This window comes from Erythrolamprus reginae, chromosome 2, assembly GCF_031021105.1.
Source record: "Erythrolamprus reginae isolate rEryReg1 chromosome 2, rEryReg1.hap1, whole genome shotgun sequence".
Classification (NCBI taxonomy): Eukaryota; Metazoa; Chordata; class Lepidosauria; order Squamata; family Dipsadidae; genus Erythrolamprus; species Erythrolamprus reginae.
In genome coordinates this window covers 281,469,170-281,491,186 of record NC_091951.1, presented here as the reverse complement: position 1 = coordinate 281,491,186, position 22,017 = coordinate 281,469,170, and the positions used below count along the sequence as shown (strand labels likewise).

The 22,017-nt window shown below is 35.1% G+C and overlaps 1 protein-coding gene across 1 annotated transcript in view; it reads right to left on the bottom strand.

Annotated features, from left to right (window-relative positions):
- Window positions 1-22,017, bottom strand: part of AOPEP (aminopeptidase O (putative)) — a 259,513-nt gene that overhangs the window by 130,994 nt on the left and 106,502 nt on the right. The window contains exons 10-11 of the mRNA XM_070742785.1: window positions 16,830-16,873; window positions 9,603-9,663 (exon numbers count right to left, since the gene is read on the bottom strand). Of these exons, the coding sequence (XP_070598886.1) occupies window positions 9,603-9,663; window positions 16,830-16,873 (105 nt within the window). The remainder of the gene's footprint in view (window positions 1-9,602; window positions 9,664-16,829; window positions 16,874-22,017) is intronic.

The window sequence follows — 22,017 nt, the reverse complement described above, 5'->3', positions numbered from 1 at the left end:
ATGAACCAGCAATTTTAAAAAGTGCAAGTCACTTATTAATGCATTTCTAAGTTGCAATCTTGCATAAGTAAGAAGAGTCGTTGAACTTTAGAGCAAAGTTGCTTAGGATTGTCTTTTTATTGTCTTATATTCTTTGTGCATGCCTTCTGGTTAGAAAGCAATGTCAATATGATTTAAATATGGTCCTAAACCATTCTAAACCATTCTAAACGCTCATAGCTCAAGATATTCAGCATATTTCCAGGTATAAAATAGCATGGGAGGGAGGAAGAGGGAGAGAAAGAGAGGGAGGGAGGGAGAGAGAGAGAAAGAGAAAGAGAGGGAGGGAGGGAGAGAATCCCAAATTGGAAGCATATTTAGCAATAACAGTGGAAACTGTAAAATCCCTCTCAATTACAGCAAGATTTTAATCAAAATCTAAATAGATGCAATAGAGCCAACTTATCTTACAACTGTCAAATATTTCTAGCATAAAAACCTAAATGTGTTTTATCTTTTACAACTGATCCAAGTCACAACTGTAGAGGCCAGAAAGCTTTTTAAAGTGAAGTCCCCCCCCCCCAAAAAAATAGTTAAATTGTAGATGCTTAACAGTATTTCCAGAATCAATAGAACCCTGCCATTGGTTGGCATCTTTATATATCTATTCCACCAAAACTGTCTCCACTTCAGTCCCTAAAGGAGGACTTCCAATGCTGAAAAACAGTCAGCTCTGAGCCTCTGGGAAATTGTAGCTCTTTAAGTGAACTGAGCTGCCCTCTTTTATTGGCATGCCAGTAGGTTTGGGAGAATGAAAACCATGGCAAAGAGCTAGAAAGGCGCAGAGTACAAAGACTTTTAGTAAATTGATATAGTAAAAGTTTCTCTGAGATAGACAGGCAATCCATTACCATGCAAAGATGTGCTGTTTGAATTACGGGACGTCTCTTCCTCCTTCTCAGGGTACTGAGAATAGGTACTGGAAGCCAAAGCTGATTGCAATTTTTCTTCAGAGTTACTTCTACATCTACAAACTATATCAGCCCGCAAGTAAACAGCAAAATGGTTGGAAGTTGCATCTACAGCATTTTGCTTGTTTATTACTGCATACAGGGACCAAGGAAGATATTCCAATCAAATTTGAAACTCAAGGAACTCTGTTTAAAAGGAAAAATATTCTGCGACTACGTATTTCTTTCTTTCTCATGTTGTTTTGGATGGCCAAAGCAGGGGGAGGGACCCTCAGCAAGACAAGAGTTACTGTATTTATCTAGAGGTACGAGCTGCTCCACATGCGAGTATTCCTAGTTACGAGCCGCGACGCGAGCAAAATTTCTGTTCGACACCCGAGCTCAAATTCGGGATACGAGCTGAGCTTCCACTAGGTGGCGCAAGAATCTCCTTGCTTCCAGTTATCTCGGCACAAAAAACAAAGTCTAAAGGCATTTGTTCGAGATGCAAGTTGATCGACTTACGAGCTCGGGTCTGGAACGAATTAAACTCATATGTCGAGGTACCACTGTATAAGATGCAGTGATTCACTTAACAAATGGGGAAGGGAGTAATAAAACGGGGCAAGATTCACTTAGCAAATTTCTCACTTGGCAACATAAATTTGGGGTTCAATTGTGGTCGACTACTTGTATTCTTCTTCTCCTCCAAAACTAGGCCTACAGCTGGCCTACATATTTCTTGATGAAAAACACACCTTAGTCTTTGGGGAGGAATATAGGGGAAAATAATCTACCTACCAGATATTCATCTGGCTAGCATCCTTAGTCTGGTCAACTTCAGCACATTATTTTATCCCCTGGTTAGAACTTTTAAAAAATCCTTCTTCAGAGGGAATAGCAATGAAAAAAGCCTGCAAAGGGCTGGAAAAAAACCCCTTATTTGGAGGGAGTAGCAATGAAAAAGCCTGCAAACCTGTAAAAGCCAGGAAGATCGTTAGTACTTTGTTGGGACTGGAAAAAAGTTTTGAAAAAGCTACATTCAGATGATAAGATGCAATTAAATTTTCAGCCTCTTTTGGGTGGGGGGGTGCATCTTATACTCTGAAAAATACAGGTAATTTGTAGCTAATCTTTTTTTGCTTTTCTTGGGATATTTTTTCAAGGCACAGATTAAAATATGTGTGTACTATGCAGCTCACATCCCTATTTAAGAAAGACCTTTCCTCCCTCTTCTGGGCTTCCAGACTTTTGAGTATGTAGGTGGAAGAGTAGGAACTTGGGAATGTGAATTTGATCCAGCATTGACCAGCCAGGCAGCAAACTCTTATTGTTCTGGAGATACCAAACATACTTACATTCTACTAGGGGCCAATGAATCCAATGATTCTGTGCATAACATAGCTTTTATGCTCAGCAGTGTGATTAACAGGAAAAAGACAAGCCACAAAGAATATTTAAGCTTTGTTAAAGCTCTCTAAACAATTTTTTCATGAGCTCTTTTCATGGATTCTTTTCTAAATGGAACCTCTTTTCATATTTCAGGTCCTTGTATACTGTAGAAAGCTGCTTCTACTGTCAATAGTGTGTAATTATTCCAGAGTCTTTAGGCAATGTTTCCCAACCTTGGCAACTTGAAGATATTTGGACTTCAACTCCCAGAATTCCCCAGCCAGCAAATGCTGGCTGGGGAATTCTGGGAGTTGAAGTCCACATATCTCCAAGTTGCCAACGTTGAGAAACACTGCTCTAAGGAACCCCAAATGTTTATTTTTGGCTACATGGTGCTATTTTTAAAACTCTCTGTAAAAAATCCACAGTAAAAGTTCATTCATTAATCTACACTACAGTATGTCTTGAAATGCCAACATTAGTTATAGGTCAGTGATATATCAAGCTTCAGAATGATGATAACTTTCTCTTGAGAGCAGCTATCAACACCAGACCTATAGGAGTTGAATAGGCAAACTGTAAAGCTTCAATGGAGCAGGGACGGAAAGGAAATAGTCTCCAAATGAGGGTTGTATCATACAAATCCAAATAATAATAATAATAATAATAATAATAATAATAATAATAATAATAATAAACATCGCAATCCCAGGAGACAGCAAAATTGAGGAGAAGCAGCTAGAGAAATTAGTGAAATACGAAGATCTAAAAATCGAGCTGCAATGACTCTGGCATAAGCCAGTGAAAGTGGTCCCAGTGGTACTTGGCATGCTGGGCGCAGTGCCAAAGGATCTCAGCAGACATTTGAAAACCATCGGAATTGACAAAATCTCCATCTGTCAATTGCAAAAGGCCGCTTTACTGGGATCGACAGACATAATTCGCTGCTACATGACGCAGTCCTAGGTGCTTGGGAAGCACCCGACTGGTGTTGAAATATGAAATCCAGCATAGTGATCTCGTCTGCTGTGTTGTATTGACATGCAACTTGGGCGTCCTCCTCGATCCACGGCTCACATTAGAGAACCATCTTTCAGCTGTGGTGAGGGGGACGTTTGCCCAGGTTTGCCTGGTGCACCAGTTGCGGCCCTATCTGGACCGGGACTCATTACTCACTCACTCATGTCCTCATCACCTCGAGATTCGACTACTGTAATGCTCTCTACATGGGACTACCTTTGAAAAATGTTCGTAAACTTCAGATCGTGCAGAATGCAGCTGCAAGAGCAATCATGGGCTTCCCCAGGTATGCCCGTGTTACATCAACACTCCGCAGTCTGCATTGGTTGCTGATCAATTTCCGGTCACAATTCAAAGTGTTGGTTATGACCTATAAAGCCCTTAATGGCATCAGACCAGAATATCTCCGGGACCGCCTTTTGCTGCACGAATCCCAGTGACCAATTAGGTCCCACAGAGTTGGCCTTCTCCGGGTCCCGTCAACTAAACAATGTCATCTGGTGGGTCCCAGGGGAAGAGCCTTCTCTGTGGCGGCCCCGACTCTCTGGAACCAGCTCCCCCCCGGAGATTAGAACTGCCCCCACTCTCCTTAAAACTCCTTAAAACTCACCTCTGCCGTCAGGCATGGGGGAATTGAGGCATTCCCCCCCCTCCCCCGGGCCTATAAAATTTATGTATGATATGGCTGTGTGTATATCTGGTTTAATAATGGGGTTTTAAAATGTTTTTTAAATCTATTAGATTTGTCATGAATTGTTTTATTGTATGCTGTGAGCCGCCCCGAGTCAAATAAATAAGTAAGTAAGTAAGTAAGTAAGTAAGTAAGTAAGTAAGTAAGTAAGTAAGTAATAATAATGATAATAATAATAATAATAATAATAATAATAATATATAAAATATAGAAAGATTGGTACTACTATAGAGAAATAAAGTCCAAATTTGTTTAAGCTGGAAATGGGGGTAAAGAAGGTAAAGGCTGGGGACAAATACAAATACTAAAAATGTCACACATTCATCAGTAAATTTAAAATAAATAGTTTTTTTAAAAAAAATTGAGGAATGAATTCCCTAAAATCTGTAAAATCTATAACTGTCTGGTTTGGTGCTGCAACCCAACAGGACCGACACAGACTTCAGAGGATAATCAGAATTGCAGAAAAAACAATTGCTGCCAATCTGCCTTCCATTGAGGACCTGTATACTGTACTGCACGAGTCAAAAAGAGGGCGGGTAAAATATTTACTGACCCCTCACATCCTGGACACAAATTGTTTCAACTCCTACCCTCAAAACGTCGCTACAGAACACTGCACACCAAGACAACTAGACACAAGAACAGTTTTTTCCCGAACGCCATCACTCTACTAAACAAATAATTCCCTCAACACTGTCAGACTTTCTACTAAATCTGCACTTTTATTCTACTAGTTTTTCTCATCATTCCTATCACCCATTTCCTCCCATGTTGACTGTATGTCTGTAACTTGTTGCGTATATCCTAAGATTTTTATTAATATTGCTTCTTCATTGCTTATTTGACCCCTATGACAATCATTAAGTGTTGTACCACATGATTCTTGACAAATGTATATTTTATTTTATGTACGTTGAGAGCATATGCACCAAGACAAATTCCTTGTGTGTCCAATCACACTTGGCCAATAAAATTCTATTCTATTCTATTCTATAATAGTGTGATTAGAAAATAATAATATTTAGCCTATTGTCTTCAGCTACAATAATTTACCCAATCATACTGAAGCGTTCCAAAGCCAGCCAAAATCAAACTAGACATTTGCTGAGAAGATTGGTAATCAGTTACTACAGCTTACTGTATAGATAACGAAAGCACAAAATCTTTTGTGAATATCTCTTAGGAAAAACATTTTGTTATTATATCTGGATGAATGCCATTTGCTTGTTTTTCATTTATTTCAAATGTAATTGAACACGGAGCTGAGAAATCTCAGTCTAACTAGCAGAGTTCACTGAGAATGAATAATTTGGAAATGCATTTTCATTTAGACACTGTAGCTAGGATAAAAAAAATGATAAAAAATGTTTAAACGTGATGTTTCCTTAACCTGATTTTGCTATATTTTATAATGATACTGCTAATCACCTTTAAATTAACTAACGAAACTTTGGCATCCAATATTGACAAAAATATTCTAAATAGGAAACTTTATTTATCAAAGATAAGAATCAATAAAAAGCCAAAAATTAGTAGATTGAAATACTTAAATCAAGTCTTGCCAAACATCTGGATTATCTGAAAACGTTTCGGCAAAATGACAGAAAATTCACAAACAATATTTAACTTGTTCTGGAAGTTCAGGAAGGAAAAGAAAATGTTTTATGATTAGCTCTTAATGGATTGGATTAACTGAACAAATATCTCTCTTTACCATATTTATTCAAAATTATATTCCAGGACATTCTCCAGGTTAATCCTACTCCTCAAATAAAATAGAATGAAAATCTTAGATTGCCTCCTTTTCATTATTTAAATTACTATTGTTGTATTCTTACAAAAGGACTCCAGAGTAAGTTGCAATTTCAATTCCTTTATTACATGACACTCCAAACACCTCCCCTCCCTATTTTGCTTCCCTTTCTACTCTTCTAGATTCTAGAAGATCTCCCTCTGCCTGTTTTCTTCAATTTTTCTTCAGAGTTGTATTAATACACTACAACTATTCTGCTATGAGAGAGAGAGAGAGAGAGAGGGAGAGAGAGGGGAGATTAATCATTTAAACTTTCTTCCCACCACACAACAAAAGCTGATGTTAGAACAATTTAAGATGGCTAATTAAGAAGTAAATCTGAAACTAATCAGTCTTTAATGTTTAGCTTGGATCAATAGCAACTAATGCAAAGTGGATTAACGTTGTGAAGAAGTGATATATTTAAACTGCAAGGATATTTACTAGTGCGTCTCTGTATATATTTCACCACAAAAATATTTATTTATTTATTTGTAAAATTTAGTGGCAACCCATCTTACGTCGGAGGAACTCTGGGCATTATTGCCTCAGCCCTGGTGGTTATAGATACAGTATATATATTTATTTTTTTTTGGGGGGGGGGGGGGAATGGAAGAGGCCAAAGTTACCATCACATCCATATCCATAAAAAAACAAGAGAATAAGAGCAACGATTCTGAAGTTCGATTTTAAAATGAATGCATGCAAAAGAAGAAGAAGAAAAAATATTCATGTGGCATTTTGGATCATGGGTATAATAACAAGGGAAGGTAGGAAATAGTGGAGCCCAACATATTTATTTATTTATTGGATTTGTATGCCGCCCCTCTCCGCAGACTCGGGGCGGCTAACAACAGCAACAAAAACAGCATGTAAATCCAATCCTAAAAATATCTTTAAAAACCCCTTATTTGTAAAAACCAAACATACATACAAACAAGCATACCATGCATAAATTGTAAAGGCTTAGGGGGAAAGAATATCTCAGTTCCCCCATGCTTGACGGCAGGGATGGGTTTTTAGGAGTTTACGAAAGGTGAGGAGGGTGGGGGCAATTCTAATCTCCGGGGGGAGTTGGTTCCAGAGGGTCGGGGCCACCACAGAGAAGGCTCTTCCCCTGGGCCCCGCCAAATGACATTGTTTTGTTTACTATATGCATATAGTAAAGGAACAAACAAAAACACCGTGCGCTGATAAGTTGTAAAACTACAGCCAATGCAGGAGAAAGCACAGACCAACCAAAATATGTGATTTAGTGAAGTCAGTGGTGGGTTGCTCCCCGTTCAACACGGTTCTATGAACCAGTAGTGGTGGCGGTGGGAGGCTCTGCCCACCTGCCCAGGATTGCATACACGCAGAAGCATCACATGTGTGTGTGACTGAGCAAACAAAACGGTAGTGACGAGATTCAGAACCCACTACTGAGTGAAGTGTACAAATTATTATTGAATATGATTGATTATTACTTGTTTAAATAACTGAAGATGTGTTAAATAACCACAGAATTTATGCATAGTTTTTACCTTATTCATTACCTTGGGTGGGGTTATACTAAACAGATGACTAAATAAAAATGTACATTGACCATGGAAAACTTTTTTCAGCAGTAAAGAATTATTGTTCAAACAAAACACAGATGTCATCGGCCTTGAAACGTTTAAAAACAGACAGGAACAATAGTAAAAATCTGGAAGCATATTTTTACACAACGATCGACATGGCCACATCATTACCTAATACTGTAATTCCTTAATAGGTTCTTCCATACTCTAAAATCAGCTGTTTCTAAAGTCGTCGTGTCATTTAAACTCAGTCTGGAGTTGATGACATTAAATCATTACAAACTTAGTAGAAGGTGAAAGCTCTCCAGTCTTGTGGTGAGTCACTTCTTAAGCTGCAGTACATCCTGAACTGATAAACAGCACAATCAACAGCACAGGGCAATTGACCTCATTTAACCCAGACTCAACAAGTTTCAAGAAAATACTCTCCTGCTATCTTTTGTCTCTACTACACAAATGTCCTTTTTCCCCCCAGAATACATATAGAATGTTACACACTAGAAAATCTAACTACGATCCCTTCAAAAGCTATGGGGTTGCAGCTACGGGGAGGGCGCATTCTTTTATAAAGCCCAATTTCCTGAAAAACCCTTCACAAGGAATTTGAAGAATATTTACTAAAGTCAGGGCCTCTTTGGAACATCACCGTGTTGTATTCCATTTATCTGAACTGCTCTGAGTGGACATGACAGAAAAATAACCGAAATGCATAGATAAAAACATTTGCTCCTTCAGATTTATAAGATTTATAAAACAGGGAATGGAAAACTGGTTCTATGACTCACTGCTGGATTAATCTATTCTTGGTTTCTGCCAATTTTGCCCGGGCTAGCCAAATAGACTGGCCATTACAGAGATTGAAGGTCAACATTCCAGGAAGATCAAATTTTGAATGTCTGGAGAATAAGCATGCCATCCACAGAAGGATATCTGAAGGATAATGATGTGTTTTAAAATCTGTTTGTTGTCTCCAGCATTTCCAGAGAACTGGACACATCAATTAAATATATGAATCATAGACAGAAAGTGCAATTGCTATACTGTATATGTTACTGGGAGGACGGTTAATCCTGGGTAGATATCACTTCTTTAGAAATTAAATAAATATTTAATTTCCTTCCTTTTCTTTTCACAAAACATTCTGCTCCTAGCATAACGAGTCTGCGGAGAGGGGCGGCATACAAATCCAATAAATAATAATAATAATAATAATAATAATAATAATAATAATAATATTATTATTATTTTCGGGACCGCCTCCTGTCGCACGAATCCCAGCGACCGGTTAGGTCCCACAGAGTCGGCCTTCTTCGGGTCCCGTCGACTAAACAATGTCCTCTGGCGGGACCCAGGGGAAGAGCCTTCCCTGTGGGGGCCCCGACCCTCTGGAACCAGCTCCCCCCTGAGATTAGGATTGCCCCCACCCTCCCTGCCTTTCGTAAACTCCTTAAGACCCACCTCTGCCGTCAGGCATGGGGGAACTAAAACACCTCCCCCTTGCTCATGTTGTTTTGTTGATTGATTGACTGTGTGCCTGTTTTTTATATATATTGGGATTGTTTTATGAAATTACTAATTTTAAATTGTAATTAGATTGGTGGGCATTGTATTTTTATTATGTACTGTTTTTTTAAATTATTATTATTATTATTATTATTATTGTTGTGAGCCGCCCCGAGTTTGCGGACAGGGGCGGCATATAAATCCAATAAATCTAATCTAATCTAATAATAATAATAATAATAATAATAATAATAATAATAATAATAATAACTGCAACAGGTCTGAAACCTTATAAATCAGTCCAACTCAACATTAAAAGGTTGATAAATAAAATGAATTTAAAGCAGCGTTTTACTTCATCCACAATAATGCAAGACACAAACTTCCATTTTAAAAAAATGTGAAGTGTCAGTAAAATTCCTTAATAATACAATTTCCAATGAACAGCATCCTTTGTAATAAAGTAAGGTTTAAGAGATTTCCCCCCCCCCCCTTGGCAACATATCTCTTTGAGGGAAATAGAAAATGAAACCTGCAATTGATAAAAGTTGATTCCCATATGTGTATTTTAAAAAAATATATAAACTGGATATTATTAAAACGTAAATTTTATTCATGCTGTATCTATTATAGTAGGAAGAGTAATTTGAACAACATGTCCTGCAGATTCATACACAAGATTCTATTCAAAAAAACAAATTCCCATTTACCTTGGGTATTCCTGAGCAGTCAAGCCACTTCTGGAAAATGTTTTCAGTCGTCAGACCATACCTTCAAAAAAAACCAAAACCATTCAGATGTGTGTGTGTGTGTGTGTGTGTGTGTGTGTGTGTAATCTTTGGGTTATGACCATTTGATCAGTAGCTATTCAAAATTATGACAGCACTAAATGAAAGGTACTACAATGGACCTTGTAATTTTCTCTGTTGCGATACTCCACAGACAAATCATTGCAATTTCTGACAATCCTGCCAGAATTCCACAAAACAAGTCAGTGGAAAACCCAGTAAAAAGTTATGTGGCTCATGCTTAACAACAGATGTCAGAATCGTTGTTGCTAAGCAACTTGGTCACTTGATGTCACCTAGTATGACTATGTCATGCTCTGTGGATTAGTGATAGTAAACCCAGTCCAGTTGCCATCATAACCTAAGAATTGCTTGGGTGTGTGAGACACACACATACCTCCCCTTACACACAAAATCACAAATGATAAAAACCATAGTAGGTGCATTTACTCTTAAGAGCTTATCAATTTTTCCATTTTTGTAATTTCTTCATACTTTTTTTTACTAAAGCAGATAACAAATTCCAGTTGTTTTAAATTCCCTAATACGAGTTTTCTATAATACGAGTTTACTATATATAAATTGGCATCCGTTCTTTCTGGGTTCAAGGAAAGCAATTGAGGTTCCTTCTAAGGTAGGAAGAGGACATGCTATGATTGAAGAGGTGACTCTGGCATAATTTCCTATATTTTCCCCATAATTTTAATATTTGCATTTGCTTTATTACGAACGGCTTTATTGATTGATTTTTGAAGGATGCTTTTTGTTTTTAAAGGATATTTTGGTTTGTCAGCCAGCTTTCAGGACTGGGCAGCATACAAATGAAATGAGACACAATGAAACAAGACAAAACAAAATTTAATTATAGGGACCAAGACAAAGCAGTGAACCTATAAATATATAAATATAAAGCAACTCAGCTGTGTATCTGTCTTAAAGATAGTTCAGCAAACCAAGTACCTTGATCTAAACCCCACACTTTTCATAAATGTTTAGATATTAAGACAAACTAAAATTAAAAGGCATCCGGTAGAATGCCAAACGTAACAACAACAACAGTACTCTGTGGGATCTGATCCCTATCCCTTTTAGTTCGGCAGTCTGCCCTCACTGTGGACAACCAACTGCGCAAGGAATCCACTGGTTTCCCAGAATATAGCCTTCAGAAGCAGTCATGCTGCCATCATAACTAATAGCCATTGATCCCCATGACTTCTATGAATTGATCTAAATCCCTCACTTTTCTTTTTTTCTAAGCCAAAGCAGGTGGGCTCAAAATTTTGTTTATAAATCCAACATTTTCCCACACACTCTCCCTCTCCCCTCCCCCCATTAGTCTGATGCAAAAAGAGGACAACGCTTTGGAGAAATAGTTAAACCTTTGCATGATTTTGCCAGCGAGTCATCATTCTTTATGAAATAATCAGGTCTACTCACCTGATTCTGCATACCTACATAGGATATGAACATCATCAAAATAGGTTTCAGCAAAGGGTCAATCATTTGGGATGACATATCATTGCACTCACCCTAATCTATATGCTACTAAAACTACTGTACTTTGTTTGTTTGTACCCTTCAGTGGGGTGATCAGAGATTATAGGACATTATTATTATTATTATTATTATTATTATTATTATTATTATTATTATTTTTATTTATTTATTTATTTATTTATTTATTTATTGCCAATAAACCTGAAATGAGCTATAGAGTCCATTCAGAATACAGGACCCATAATTCTTGTGGAATTTAAATTTGGCAAACTTGTGCCACAGCACTGCTGCGGTCAGCCACACTCAATTGTGGAAGACAATCTGAAGATCTGGCTCTGCCGGCAGGCTTGGGGGCCATTAGAGTTAACATCTTTGCCCCACTTCGCTTGGTATGTATACGGTCGTATGACTATATACTATATACGGTCGTATGACTATATACTGGTAATTTACGACAGTCATATGGTCGTATGACTATATACTGGTAATTTAGTCTGGAATTTTATATTGTTACGGGGTTTTTATTGTTTAATATTTGACTTTTACTGTATTATTGTATTATTTTATTATTATACACCGCCCTGAGTCTTACGGGATTGGGTTAAATTAAATTAAAAAATTAAATTAAATTAAAAAATTAAATTAAATTAAAAAATTAATTAAATTAAAAATTAAATTAAATTAAATTAAATTAAATTATTAAATTAAATTAAATTAAATTAAATAATTAAATTAAATAATTAAATTAAATTAAATTAAATTAAATTAAATTAAATTAAATTAAATTAAATTAAATTAAATTAAATTAAATTAAATTAAATTAAATTAAATTAAATTAAATTAAATTAAATTAAATTAAATTAAATTAAATTAAATTAAATTAAATTAAATTAAATTAAATTAAATTAAATTAAATTAAATTAAATTAAATTGTCACTGTTTTCAGCATTCTCTGCTAGCTTCTTATAAGAAAGGTCAATGAGGAATCTGGCAGGTATTTGCTTCTGTTTTTTGGCCCGCTTGGGTCATTTTGTTTGTTTAGATAAAGAAATAACTTTAAAATGATGACCCAATGGGTTATGAATTGCCTAACATACTTTAAAGCCAAAAGCAGAACCGCATATAGTAGATAATACAAGGTTCTATTTCCATCATGAAAGATAATATGTACAGTATTTCCACTGTAAACAGAATTCAACATTTAGAAGTGTAAAATGTGTTCATTTGGCGATGAATTGTTATATGAGAATTATTATATAATTATTCTACAAATGAAAGTACATGGCAGCAGAGGTGTATACCGCCAGTCCTCAACCTACAACCATAGTTGAACCACAAATTTCTGTTGCTAAGCAGAATAATTTGCTCCATTTTACAATCTTTCTTGTCACAGTTATTAAGTGAATCATTATAGTTGTTAAGTTAGTAACACAGTTGTTATATGGATATGGCTTCCCCATTGACTTTGCCTGTCAGAAAGTCATAGAAGGTGATCGTATGACTCTGGGACACTGCAACTGTCATAATTCAGAGCCAGTTACCATATATCTGAATTTTGATCATGGGGACGCTGCAGTGGTCATAAGTGTAAAAAAATTGTCGTCAGTCACTTTTTTCCCATTGCTGTTGTAGCTTTCAATGGTGACTAAATAAATGATTGTAAATCAAAGACTACCTGTAATCTGAACTACCGACCTAACCATTACCAAAAGATGCATTTTTTTTAATGTGACAACAAGAAAAATGTAATTCATGGAGAATAATCCTATCAGATGCAATTAACTACATTTAATTTAATTTATATTTGTTAGTACAAGGTACATGGTTGTTAGGGTTTGCCATTGTAAACTACCTATTGTAGTCTCTTGTACTATCACTTTAAATATTTTGGGCTGGTTCGCCATAAGAGGGCGCCAGTACTCCTTCCCTCAATGATGCTTTAACGCTCATTCGCTTTTGCTTTGCCTTGAGGGGGGAGTGTATTTGCTTAGTGCTTATTATATTGGATGGCTTAGTGCTTGTTATGGATTGTTTCAATTTTGTATATATGTAAATACTACTTATTAAGCATAACTAGGTCTGTGTCTTTTTCTTTGGCTTTACCACACATCCACACTCTGTTAAAATTCTCTGCTCAGTGTATGTCAAAGGTCTCATAGCCTAGCTATACCGAGACATACCAACAATATTTTATATTAATTTAATTTTATATTTTTCATTCAATTACATTACATTTTGTTTTGGTCCTGGTCCTGCTCATCCTTTGCCTTTATCAGTATACATTATTGAAAGCCAAATGATGATGCTCCTAATCCCCTGATACAATATCCCGCACCATTAATACACTGTCCAAATTTGTGCTGGGATCCAGGACTTAAGGTATTTCAATAAAATTAGTAGAATAACTACATAATTCATAAAGTAGGAACGCTTCATTGCTTTGTTATGGGAATGAGTGTTATGTTACTGCTATTCATAGCAAATTTTGAACTAGCTCCCTCCGAGCTAGTTTCACAGCATATCGATTTTTAGGGCTATTGTGCACAACTGGCGCATAATTGGAAAACTGTCTTTTAAAATCAGAATCAAAACAATGGCATCTTAGAAATTCAGTCTCGAGTCCAATAGTGTTTATTATGGAAAGCAGATGTGATCATGAATCAAACGCTATCTCATGCCATTAAATTTGTGCTGTTTAAAAGTTTCACAGCAATCTCCCCCCTCTGCCACCAAAAAAAGCTAATACGCTGTACAGATTGTATAGAAATAAATTGTTTTTAAATCCAATGGAAAGTTGAGCAACTAATATTATCTGTTGCGTGTTTGATTTCTTTTTCATCATGTTTCAGGCAATTCTATTCATTTTGGTTGCCATTTCTTATTGTCTCATCCGTTTGGACGATCTTCAATTACATTCACTTTTCCAAGTCTGCCCTGAGTAAATTGGAGAATTAGTCTGCCTTCTGAGACCGCAGCCTTGGAATTTTCCATTCAGATGAAATGGTTCTTTCTGGTATTGTACAACTTCCTTAAAGCAACATTTCATTTGGGCTGGACAAAGAATCCAAATTTTCTCAGTAATTTAAATAGGGGCTGATATTCTCTAAACTTTACCAATTCTCCTTTCTCTGCTCCCCAGATTGTAACTTTTACAGCCTCCTTGTGTCCAGCTGTGCAGCATTTAACTACTTACTTAAGGGTCAGGCATATTAACTCTCAGAAAGATTGGACAAATGGCCATTTAAAAATTAACCAGACCGCATGTCTCAGATCTCCATTACTTCAGCTTTAGACTAGATGGTTTTCATGTGATTACTTTTAGAATCTTTTAACCCTACATTATTATGTCCTGAAGGTTTATATTTATCCGCATAACAAATATAAGCCAATTCTGTTATAAGTTCCAAAAATCAGTAGGGTAAGAGACAACAGGAGTTTAATTTATTTCTTCCTTTAATTTCTTTATTTGAAAACAAAAACAAAAACCAAGAGTGATGCTGATCACAATTTGATCTTTTAAGGAATAATAGAAAAATAACATTTGCAAATTCTAGATATCCCTTTAATATATAAACCAATATTAGAATACTTCATGTCAAAGGAAGACATAAAAATATTTAATGTGCTTCCACATTAAAGGTTCTCATGACATAAAAGTATTACTCTGGACTAGATGTTACACTACAAAATAGAAAGCTATTGCTGGGAAACACAATGTTAAACTACGCAGTTTGGGAAAAAAGTTTGGCAAAAATTCATATCTATGCTGTGAAGTGTTTCAAAATGCTCACAAATGACTGCTTAAAATAAGAAACTGGGAATGGTTGGCATGAACAAAAATGCATTTCAAAGCTATAATATTAGCGCAAATGAATACATATGTTAGTCGAATCCCAAAAATGTTGCTTTATGCTTACAAAAGGAGCATTTTGTGATCAAGAGATACCTCCCTCATAACCTAAAGTGCTTCTAAAGTATCATTTGATATCAAAAGAAAACTTTTATGTGATAAAAACAAGTATTTTTTATTTTGGAGAGAATAGAACAAAGTCTACACTTCTTTCAAATTAAATAAACATTGTATGTAATTAAATCCAAATTAACACATTTCATTTTTAAAAGTACAAAGCTCAACTTCTTTCTTAATTTTGGGTTAAGAATTAAAACTTATATTGTAATTAGTGGAAAAAACATAATTGCAAGACATATAAGTGTAGACGAGAGCATACTTTATATAAATATGATCTATTATTTTTGGCAACATACTTTATCTTCTCATTATTCATAATTCTGGCAGCATACTTTATATGTCTGGCCATAAAATAAATAGAACTAAAGTCTTGCCTTTCATTCTGAAGGGAAAAATATATAATTTCTTCTACTTTTACTGGAAATTAAAATATTTTTGGCATATTCATAAGAACCATTAGCTTCCCAGTTTTAGTAAAATCTTAATTGATAAAATTTAGAAAAGGGAAAGTTTATACAAATTAATTTCACCAAGAAAAAGAGAAATACAATTTTTTAGCAAGAAAGACAAATCCATTAAAAATTTCCACAATACTGTTCAAGCACGTCATTAGTGGAAATAAAATTGATATCATAATTGAGCACAATGTGTTTGCATAATTTACTGTACAAAAACCAAGCCGTAAAAATGCTCTTTTAGTACAAAGTGATAAAATGGCAAAGCTTTGCAACCAAAGTCGGAAAAATCAGAAGGCAGACATTGAAAATAAAGCAACCCTCCCACCCCAAAACGGGAACTATCCCAAGTGCTAGTTAGAAAAAAATATATATGTGGAAGCCCAATAGGTTCCAGGAAATTCTTTTGTCAAGAATATTAATGTCCTTCAACCAAATGTTTTACCAGGTAAGCAGAGCACTCTTGACAAAGGATCCTTTTTTAAAAAAAATGCATGGAGCTTTGAGGTTTGTTGTTTTTTCTTACTGGAACTTGAGACACTCTTCTCCCGTTTTAAGTTTTTGGAAATGAAAAGACAGGTCTGATCACAAACACAATCTACTCATGTATGCCAGTGAGATAATTTATTTTAGTGGAATTTAAAACTGGTTTTGAATTCAAAAACCTAAACTCTGATCCTATGTTGGGACCTGACGCTCCTTTCTATGGTTTTCCTTTCCCTGTATTTTTCTTCTCTTATAATAAAAGATATAGCACCTTGTACAGTGGTACCTCGACATACGAATTTAATTCGTTCCAGACCCGAGCTTGTAAGTCGATCAGCTTGTATCTCGAACGAATGCCTTTAGACTTTGTTTTTCGCACCGAGATAACCGGAAGCAAGGAGATTCTTGCGCCACCTAGCGGAAGGTCGGCTCGTATCCCGAATTTGAGCTCGAGTGTTGAACAGAAATTTCGCTCGCATCGCGGCTCGTAATTTGGAATACTCGCATGTGGATCAGCTCGTATCTAGAGGTACCACTGTAATTTAACAGATAGCTATGAAGCACTCAAATTCAACATCATTTATGACTATGGTACTAGTTTCTTAATGTTTTAGACACATGAGATTATTGTAAAATATTCACTGCAGAGATGCAATTTTAATACATTCCTGGAAAATGTATTCACAAAGTTTATATAAATAAAATATCTGAATCATGATGTTTAGAGTCATTTTCACATACCCTTTTAACTGGGGGAACTCTTCTAATAATAAATGAAGAAATTCCTGAATAAAAATAACAAAATATTGTTAAAAACAAGCAGTCATAGCAACATTTTATAGCTATTCATTTGACACTGAGTATTCATAAAAAGTAGATGTGCTTATGAAATTCTAAGCCATATATAATAAAAGCAGATTAAAAAATGTCAAGTTTTAACATGCATCTTCCTCAAATACAAGGGCAGTACATTATATTTTCATACATTTTCATAATCAGTTTAGCATAATCGCCAAATACTACAGTACACTGAATAACAATATAAGAAAAGATTAAATGTAAATAAAGCTATGGATATTTCCTTGAAAATAAGACTAGGTCTTATATTAATTTTTGCTCTGAAAGACACTTTAGGGCTTATTTTCCTGTTAGGTCTTATTTTCAGGAGGGAAATGGTACTAAATGCTTTTGTTTGCCTTTCATTTGAAAATCTTAACTGGGGCTTATTTTAGAGATAGGGTTTATATTACGAGCATCTTGAAAAATCATGCTAGGGATTTTCTGGCTGGGTCTTATTTTGGGGAAAACAGGATATATGTATTGTTAGCTAGAATTCCATATGTTTCTCTGTTTTTATATAAATTAAGGTTACAGTTATATTTTTATAGGTGACATTTAATTATGGTCTTTAGGTGTAACCTTGTGTAATACTTATCTGGTAATTTCAGTATCATCTAAAGCAGTGATGGGCTCCTATGGGTACGGTCAGGAACCGGTAGCAAAATTTGGAGCTCCACCCAAGAGCACCCAATTTGCACTGAAAGATGTTGAAACAAAATGCATAAGCCACGCCCACAGTGTGGTAGTAAAAATTTTGGTAGCCCATCACTGATCTAAAGACAAGTAGATAATAAACATAGGCCCAGGATAAACCCAACAATTGCAGAAACATGAACAAAAATATTATACATGTATATGAATAGACAAAAACATATTCCATTATGAGGTGTATAAAGTTCAGATCAAGGGAATGCCGAATGGCGATTGAAAAAGGGAAATAATGAGAAAAAGGGTGGAAAGAATAAGAGTATTCTACAGAAATAAAAAATACTTGCAGAACTACATTCCACAGGATAACACACAATGGAAGATTCCATTGTACAATGTTCCCTCGATTTTCGCAGGTTCGAACTTCGCGAATAGCCTATACCACGGTTTTTCAAAATATATTAATTAAAAAATACTTCACGTTTTTTCCCTATACCACGGTTTTTCCCATCCGATGACGTCATACTTCATCACCAAACTAATAATTTTTGGAAATAAGTAACAAAAAAAAATTATTGTTAATAAATAATTATGTTTATAAATATCAAGATCACTAAGTGCCTTATTCAATGGTGAGTACCAGTAATAGTGGTGAGTAAATGGTTGTTAAGGGAATGGGAAATGGTAATTTAGGGGTTTAAAGTGTTAAGGGATGGCTTGTGATACTGTCCATAGCCAAAAATAGTGTATTTACTTCCGCATCTCTACTTCGCGGAAATTCGACTTTCGCAGGCGGAAATTGAGAGAACACTGTATTATGTAAGCTATATTTCAGAAGTTGAAGAGTTAATATTTTAACTAGAGAAAATAAGCTGGCCATTGGGATATTTAAATTGTGTAACCTGGTTAAAAATGACATCTTTTTCATTTTCATAATACAAAATACAGAGATGTAGTTGAGGATTCCAAAAGACCGGGATAGATCTTCCCTGATTATTTTTATTATTAAGAAAAACATGCTTCTGCCTGCACAATTCTTTGTATCTGTAGCCTAACTGTATCTTTGGCTATGTAAAAATGTCACAATATTTTAGAGAGAAGTACAAAATTTTCCAAACTGGATTATTATTCAACTGCATTATAACTATTTTTAAATGTGTTAATCCATTTACGTAAATCAACCAGATACTGCTGACTGTTAAAGATATAAATAATGTAAATGCTTTATGTCTGTAAAATCAATATACACAACTGCACAAGATTGTTACACAAATTCTCAATTCATATTTTTATGCCCAAGATATACTAGTATACAGGGGGGTTTTGACAGATTTTTGGAGAAATCAAAACCTGGAATATAATCAAAGCTCTCCAAACTAACCACATAATTTAAAATAAAATACAAATGGAATTATATCATAGAGTATTTTTTTCCTGGTGCAATTTTTAATTATTGAAAAATATATTTTAAAAATCCAAAGGATATGGATACAGATGTGGATACACACACACACACACACACACACACACATAAAGAGAGAGTGTGTGTATGTGGCTAGTTTCAGAATCCTAATATGCTTTCAGGTTTATAAATATGTCATCTGAAACACTATTATAAAAACTCCATGCTGCTACAAAAGTACTTTATATGAGCACACAAACTGGGTTTTTAAAATATTAAAACATGATAAAACATGTATTTTAAACACATACTAATGACATTAGGCAAGAATTAGCTAATATACACATTTAGCGGCTCAATGTTACATTTATTTCTTTATTTGACCAGATGTTATAATGAACCTATTAAACTCAGCAAAGCTATCCATTTTTCATCACCAAACTAAACGTCAGCTTTAATTACACAAGTGGAATCAGCACTTCAAATTCATTTCTATTTATTTATACATAGTTACCAGCACTACATCTATAATACAAATTTCATCAAAAATATTATTCAGCGGATTCTCTAGTAGAAACCAGAATGAACTCATTTTTTTAAAAAAAATCCCTTCCTTAAGTTCCAGACTTACTTTCTACTCAACTAAAATAAACAAAACTACTATTAAAAATATAACTAAGCTTGCAGTCAAAATGAAGGGAGAAAAGCAAACTGATTAATGCTTCACATGTGAAGTCATTTCCTTGCACCTGTGGCTCAAATCTAGGAAAAATATTACAAATGCTGCTAGAAACAAGACTAGTATTCAGAATGCGACAATTATTTATTCTTTAGTTATTATACTGTCATCTTCATGCTCTTAACTGGTAGGAATTCAACCTGATTTTTTAAAAAAACACTAAAACATTGCAATAGTTTTATTTATTCATATTTGGCTAAAATTGTACCCCTATATAGATATGAACCCTGTGACTTGCAGAAGATTTCATATAATTCTTCTTGCTCTAAAGTGCAAAGGACGAATAAATTCAAATCTAATTGCCAATCACTGAAAACCCTGACACGGATTCCTGCCGACTTATTAGTATAGGCATAGTGCACTTTAACTAAAAAATAAAACAAAAACAAACTTGTCCGTTTGTGTGATGTAACTGCCCCACCCTTTGCACTGCCTAGCTGCCAAAAATAGTATTATTAAAAGTGCTGCTGGGGGGCATAAAATGGATACCTGTCCCTAATCTCATCTTGAAATAGAAGGGAACATATCTCAGGGTGAATGAAAAAAAATTTGCAGTCTCTCTAGAACATTACACCTAAACAAAAACCTAAGTCTGTGTAAACATATTGTCTGAAAACACCTTGAATCAAAGCTTAGCTTGCAACCTTTTGGAGTACAATTAGATGACTGTTACGATGAAAGATAGGGAAATACAGTGTAGGGAATTGTTAATAAATTGTTTAAGTACAGTGTTCTCTCGATTTTCGCGGGCGATGCGTTCCGAGACAGCCCGCGAAAGTTGAATTTCCGCGAAGTAGAGATGCGGAAGTAAATACACTATTTTTGGCTATGAACAGTATCACAAGCCTTCCCTTAACACTTTAAACCCCTAAATTGCAATTTTCCATTCCCTTAGCAACCATTCAGATTATTACTCACCATGTTTATTTATTAAAGTTTATTTTAAAAAATATTTATTAAAGGCAGATGAAAGTTTGGTGATGACATATGACGTCATCGGGTGGGAAAAACCGTGGTATAGGGAAAAAACCCGCAAAGTATTTTTTAATTAATATTTTTGAAAAACCGTGGTATAGACTTTCTGCGAAGTTTGAACTCGTGAAAATCGAGGGAACACTGTACAGTATTGCTTTCCTCACTCTTACGAGATTTTGTTCCATTGTTTGTTATGACATGAACATGTGGGATCTGGGACTTTAAAACCATATGCCGCAAGTCCAATTTCCTATCAGGGAGAAGGCCGAATTGCAGAATCTTGAGTAAGAAAATATTCTTACCACATCTAAATAACTAAAAAGTAAATTATTTGATATTAGCTTTAAAATCTATTTTGTAAACATTTGCCTCTACGATAAGAGCAAGAATGAAATGTTTCATATGGTGAGAAAGCAGCTGGGGAATTTATAAACCAGATTTCACAGCAGGCTGCTAGGCAAAAAGAAAATGACCAGCGGATTAGCATCTCCATTGTAACATGATCTTAGTACAATGACTAATAGCCTTATGAGCTGAGATCCTCCAATGTTTTGCAATATTTATGTAATTTGCTAACCAAATTGATTTAATATCAGGCTAGCAGAGCTAAGTGAAACAAATTGAAATCTCTTAGCTCTTCAGTACCGTTCACATAACAGAAATAATGCATGGTGTTAGCTGGTAGATAGTTAGATTGGCGTATTAAACCTTTCTTATATGCAATTGAATCTTATTTGGCAACTTTAACTCTTCAAGATTTACTGTTAAGAAAATATATTTATGGCTGAGGCATAAATTAAACTAAGCATTATTGTCACTATAATACTGAGCAAGCCATATTCACAAACATTGTTGGGTAATTCCAAAGTAGGCTTTTACTACTTCATTGTAAGTTTCAAGTGATCATGTGTACTTTGATTTGTAGGTCTCCAATTCTTTTCTCTAGGGAGAAATCTTAAACTTACCTACCAAAAAAAAAAATCTAGTAACAAGTAGGACAGAATAACTGCACACAATGGAAATCTTGGTGCTCTATGAGTTTGGTTGTTTGCTGGCAGACATATCATTACCCAACTAGATAACATCATCACTGCTATTAAGCATGGGGTTTGCTACCTGTTTATACAGATAGTCCTTGACTTACTTTATTTAAGTTGAGGACTTACCAAATATAAGAATCAGTATGTGGGAGATAGAAACTGAAATTCCAAAATGTATATCTTAGTCCAGTGATGGCGAACCTTTTTTCCCTCGAGTGCCAAAAGAACGTGGGCACGTGCTATTGTGCATGCGCAAGTGCCCACACCCATAATTCTATGACTCCA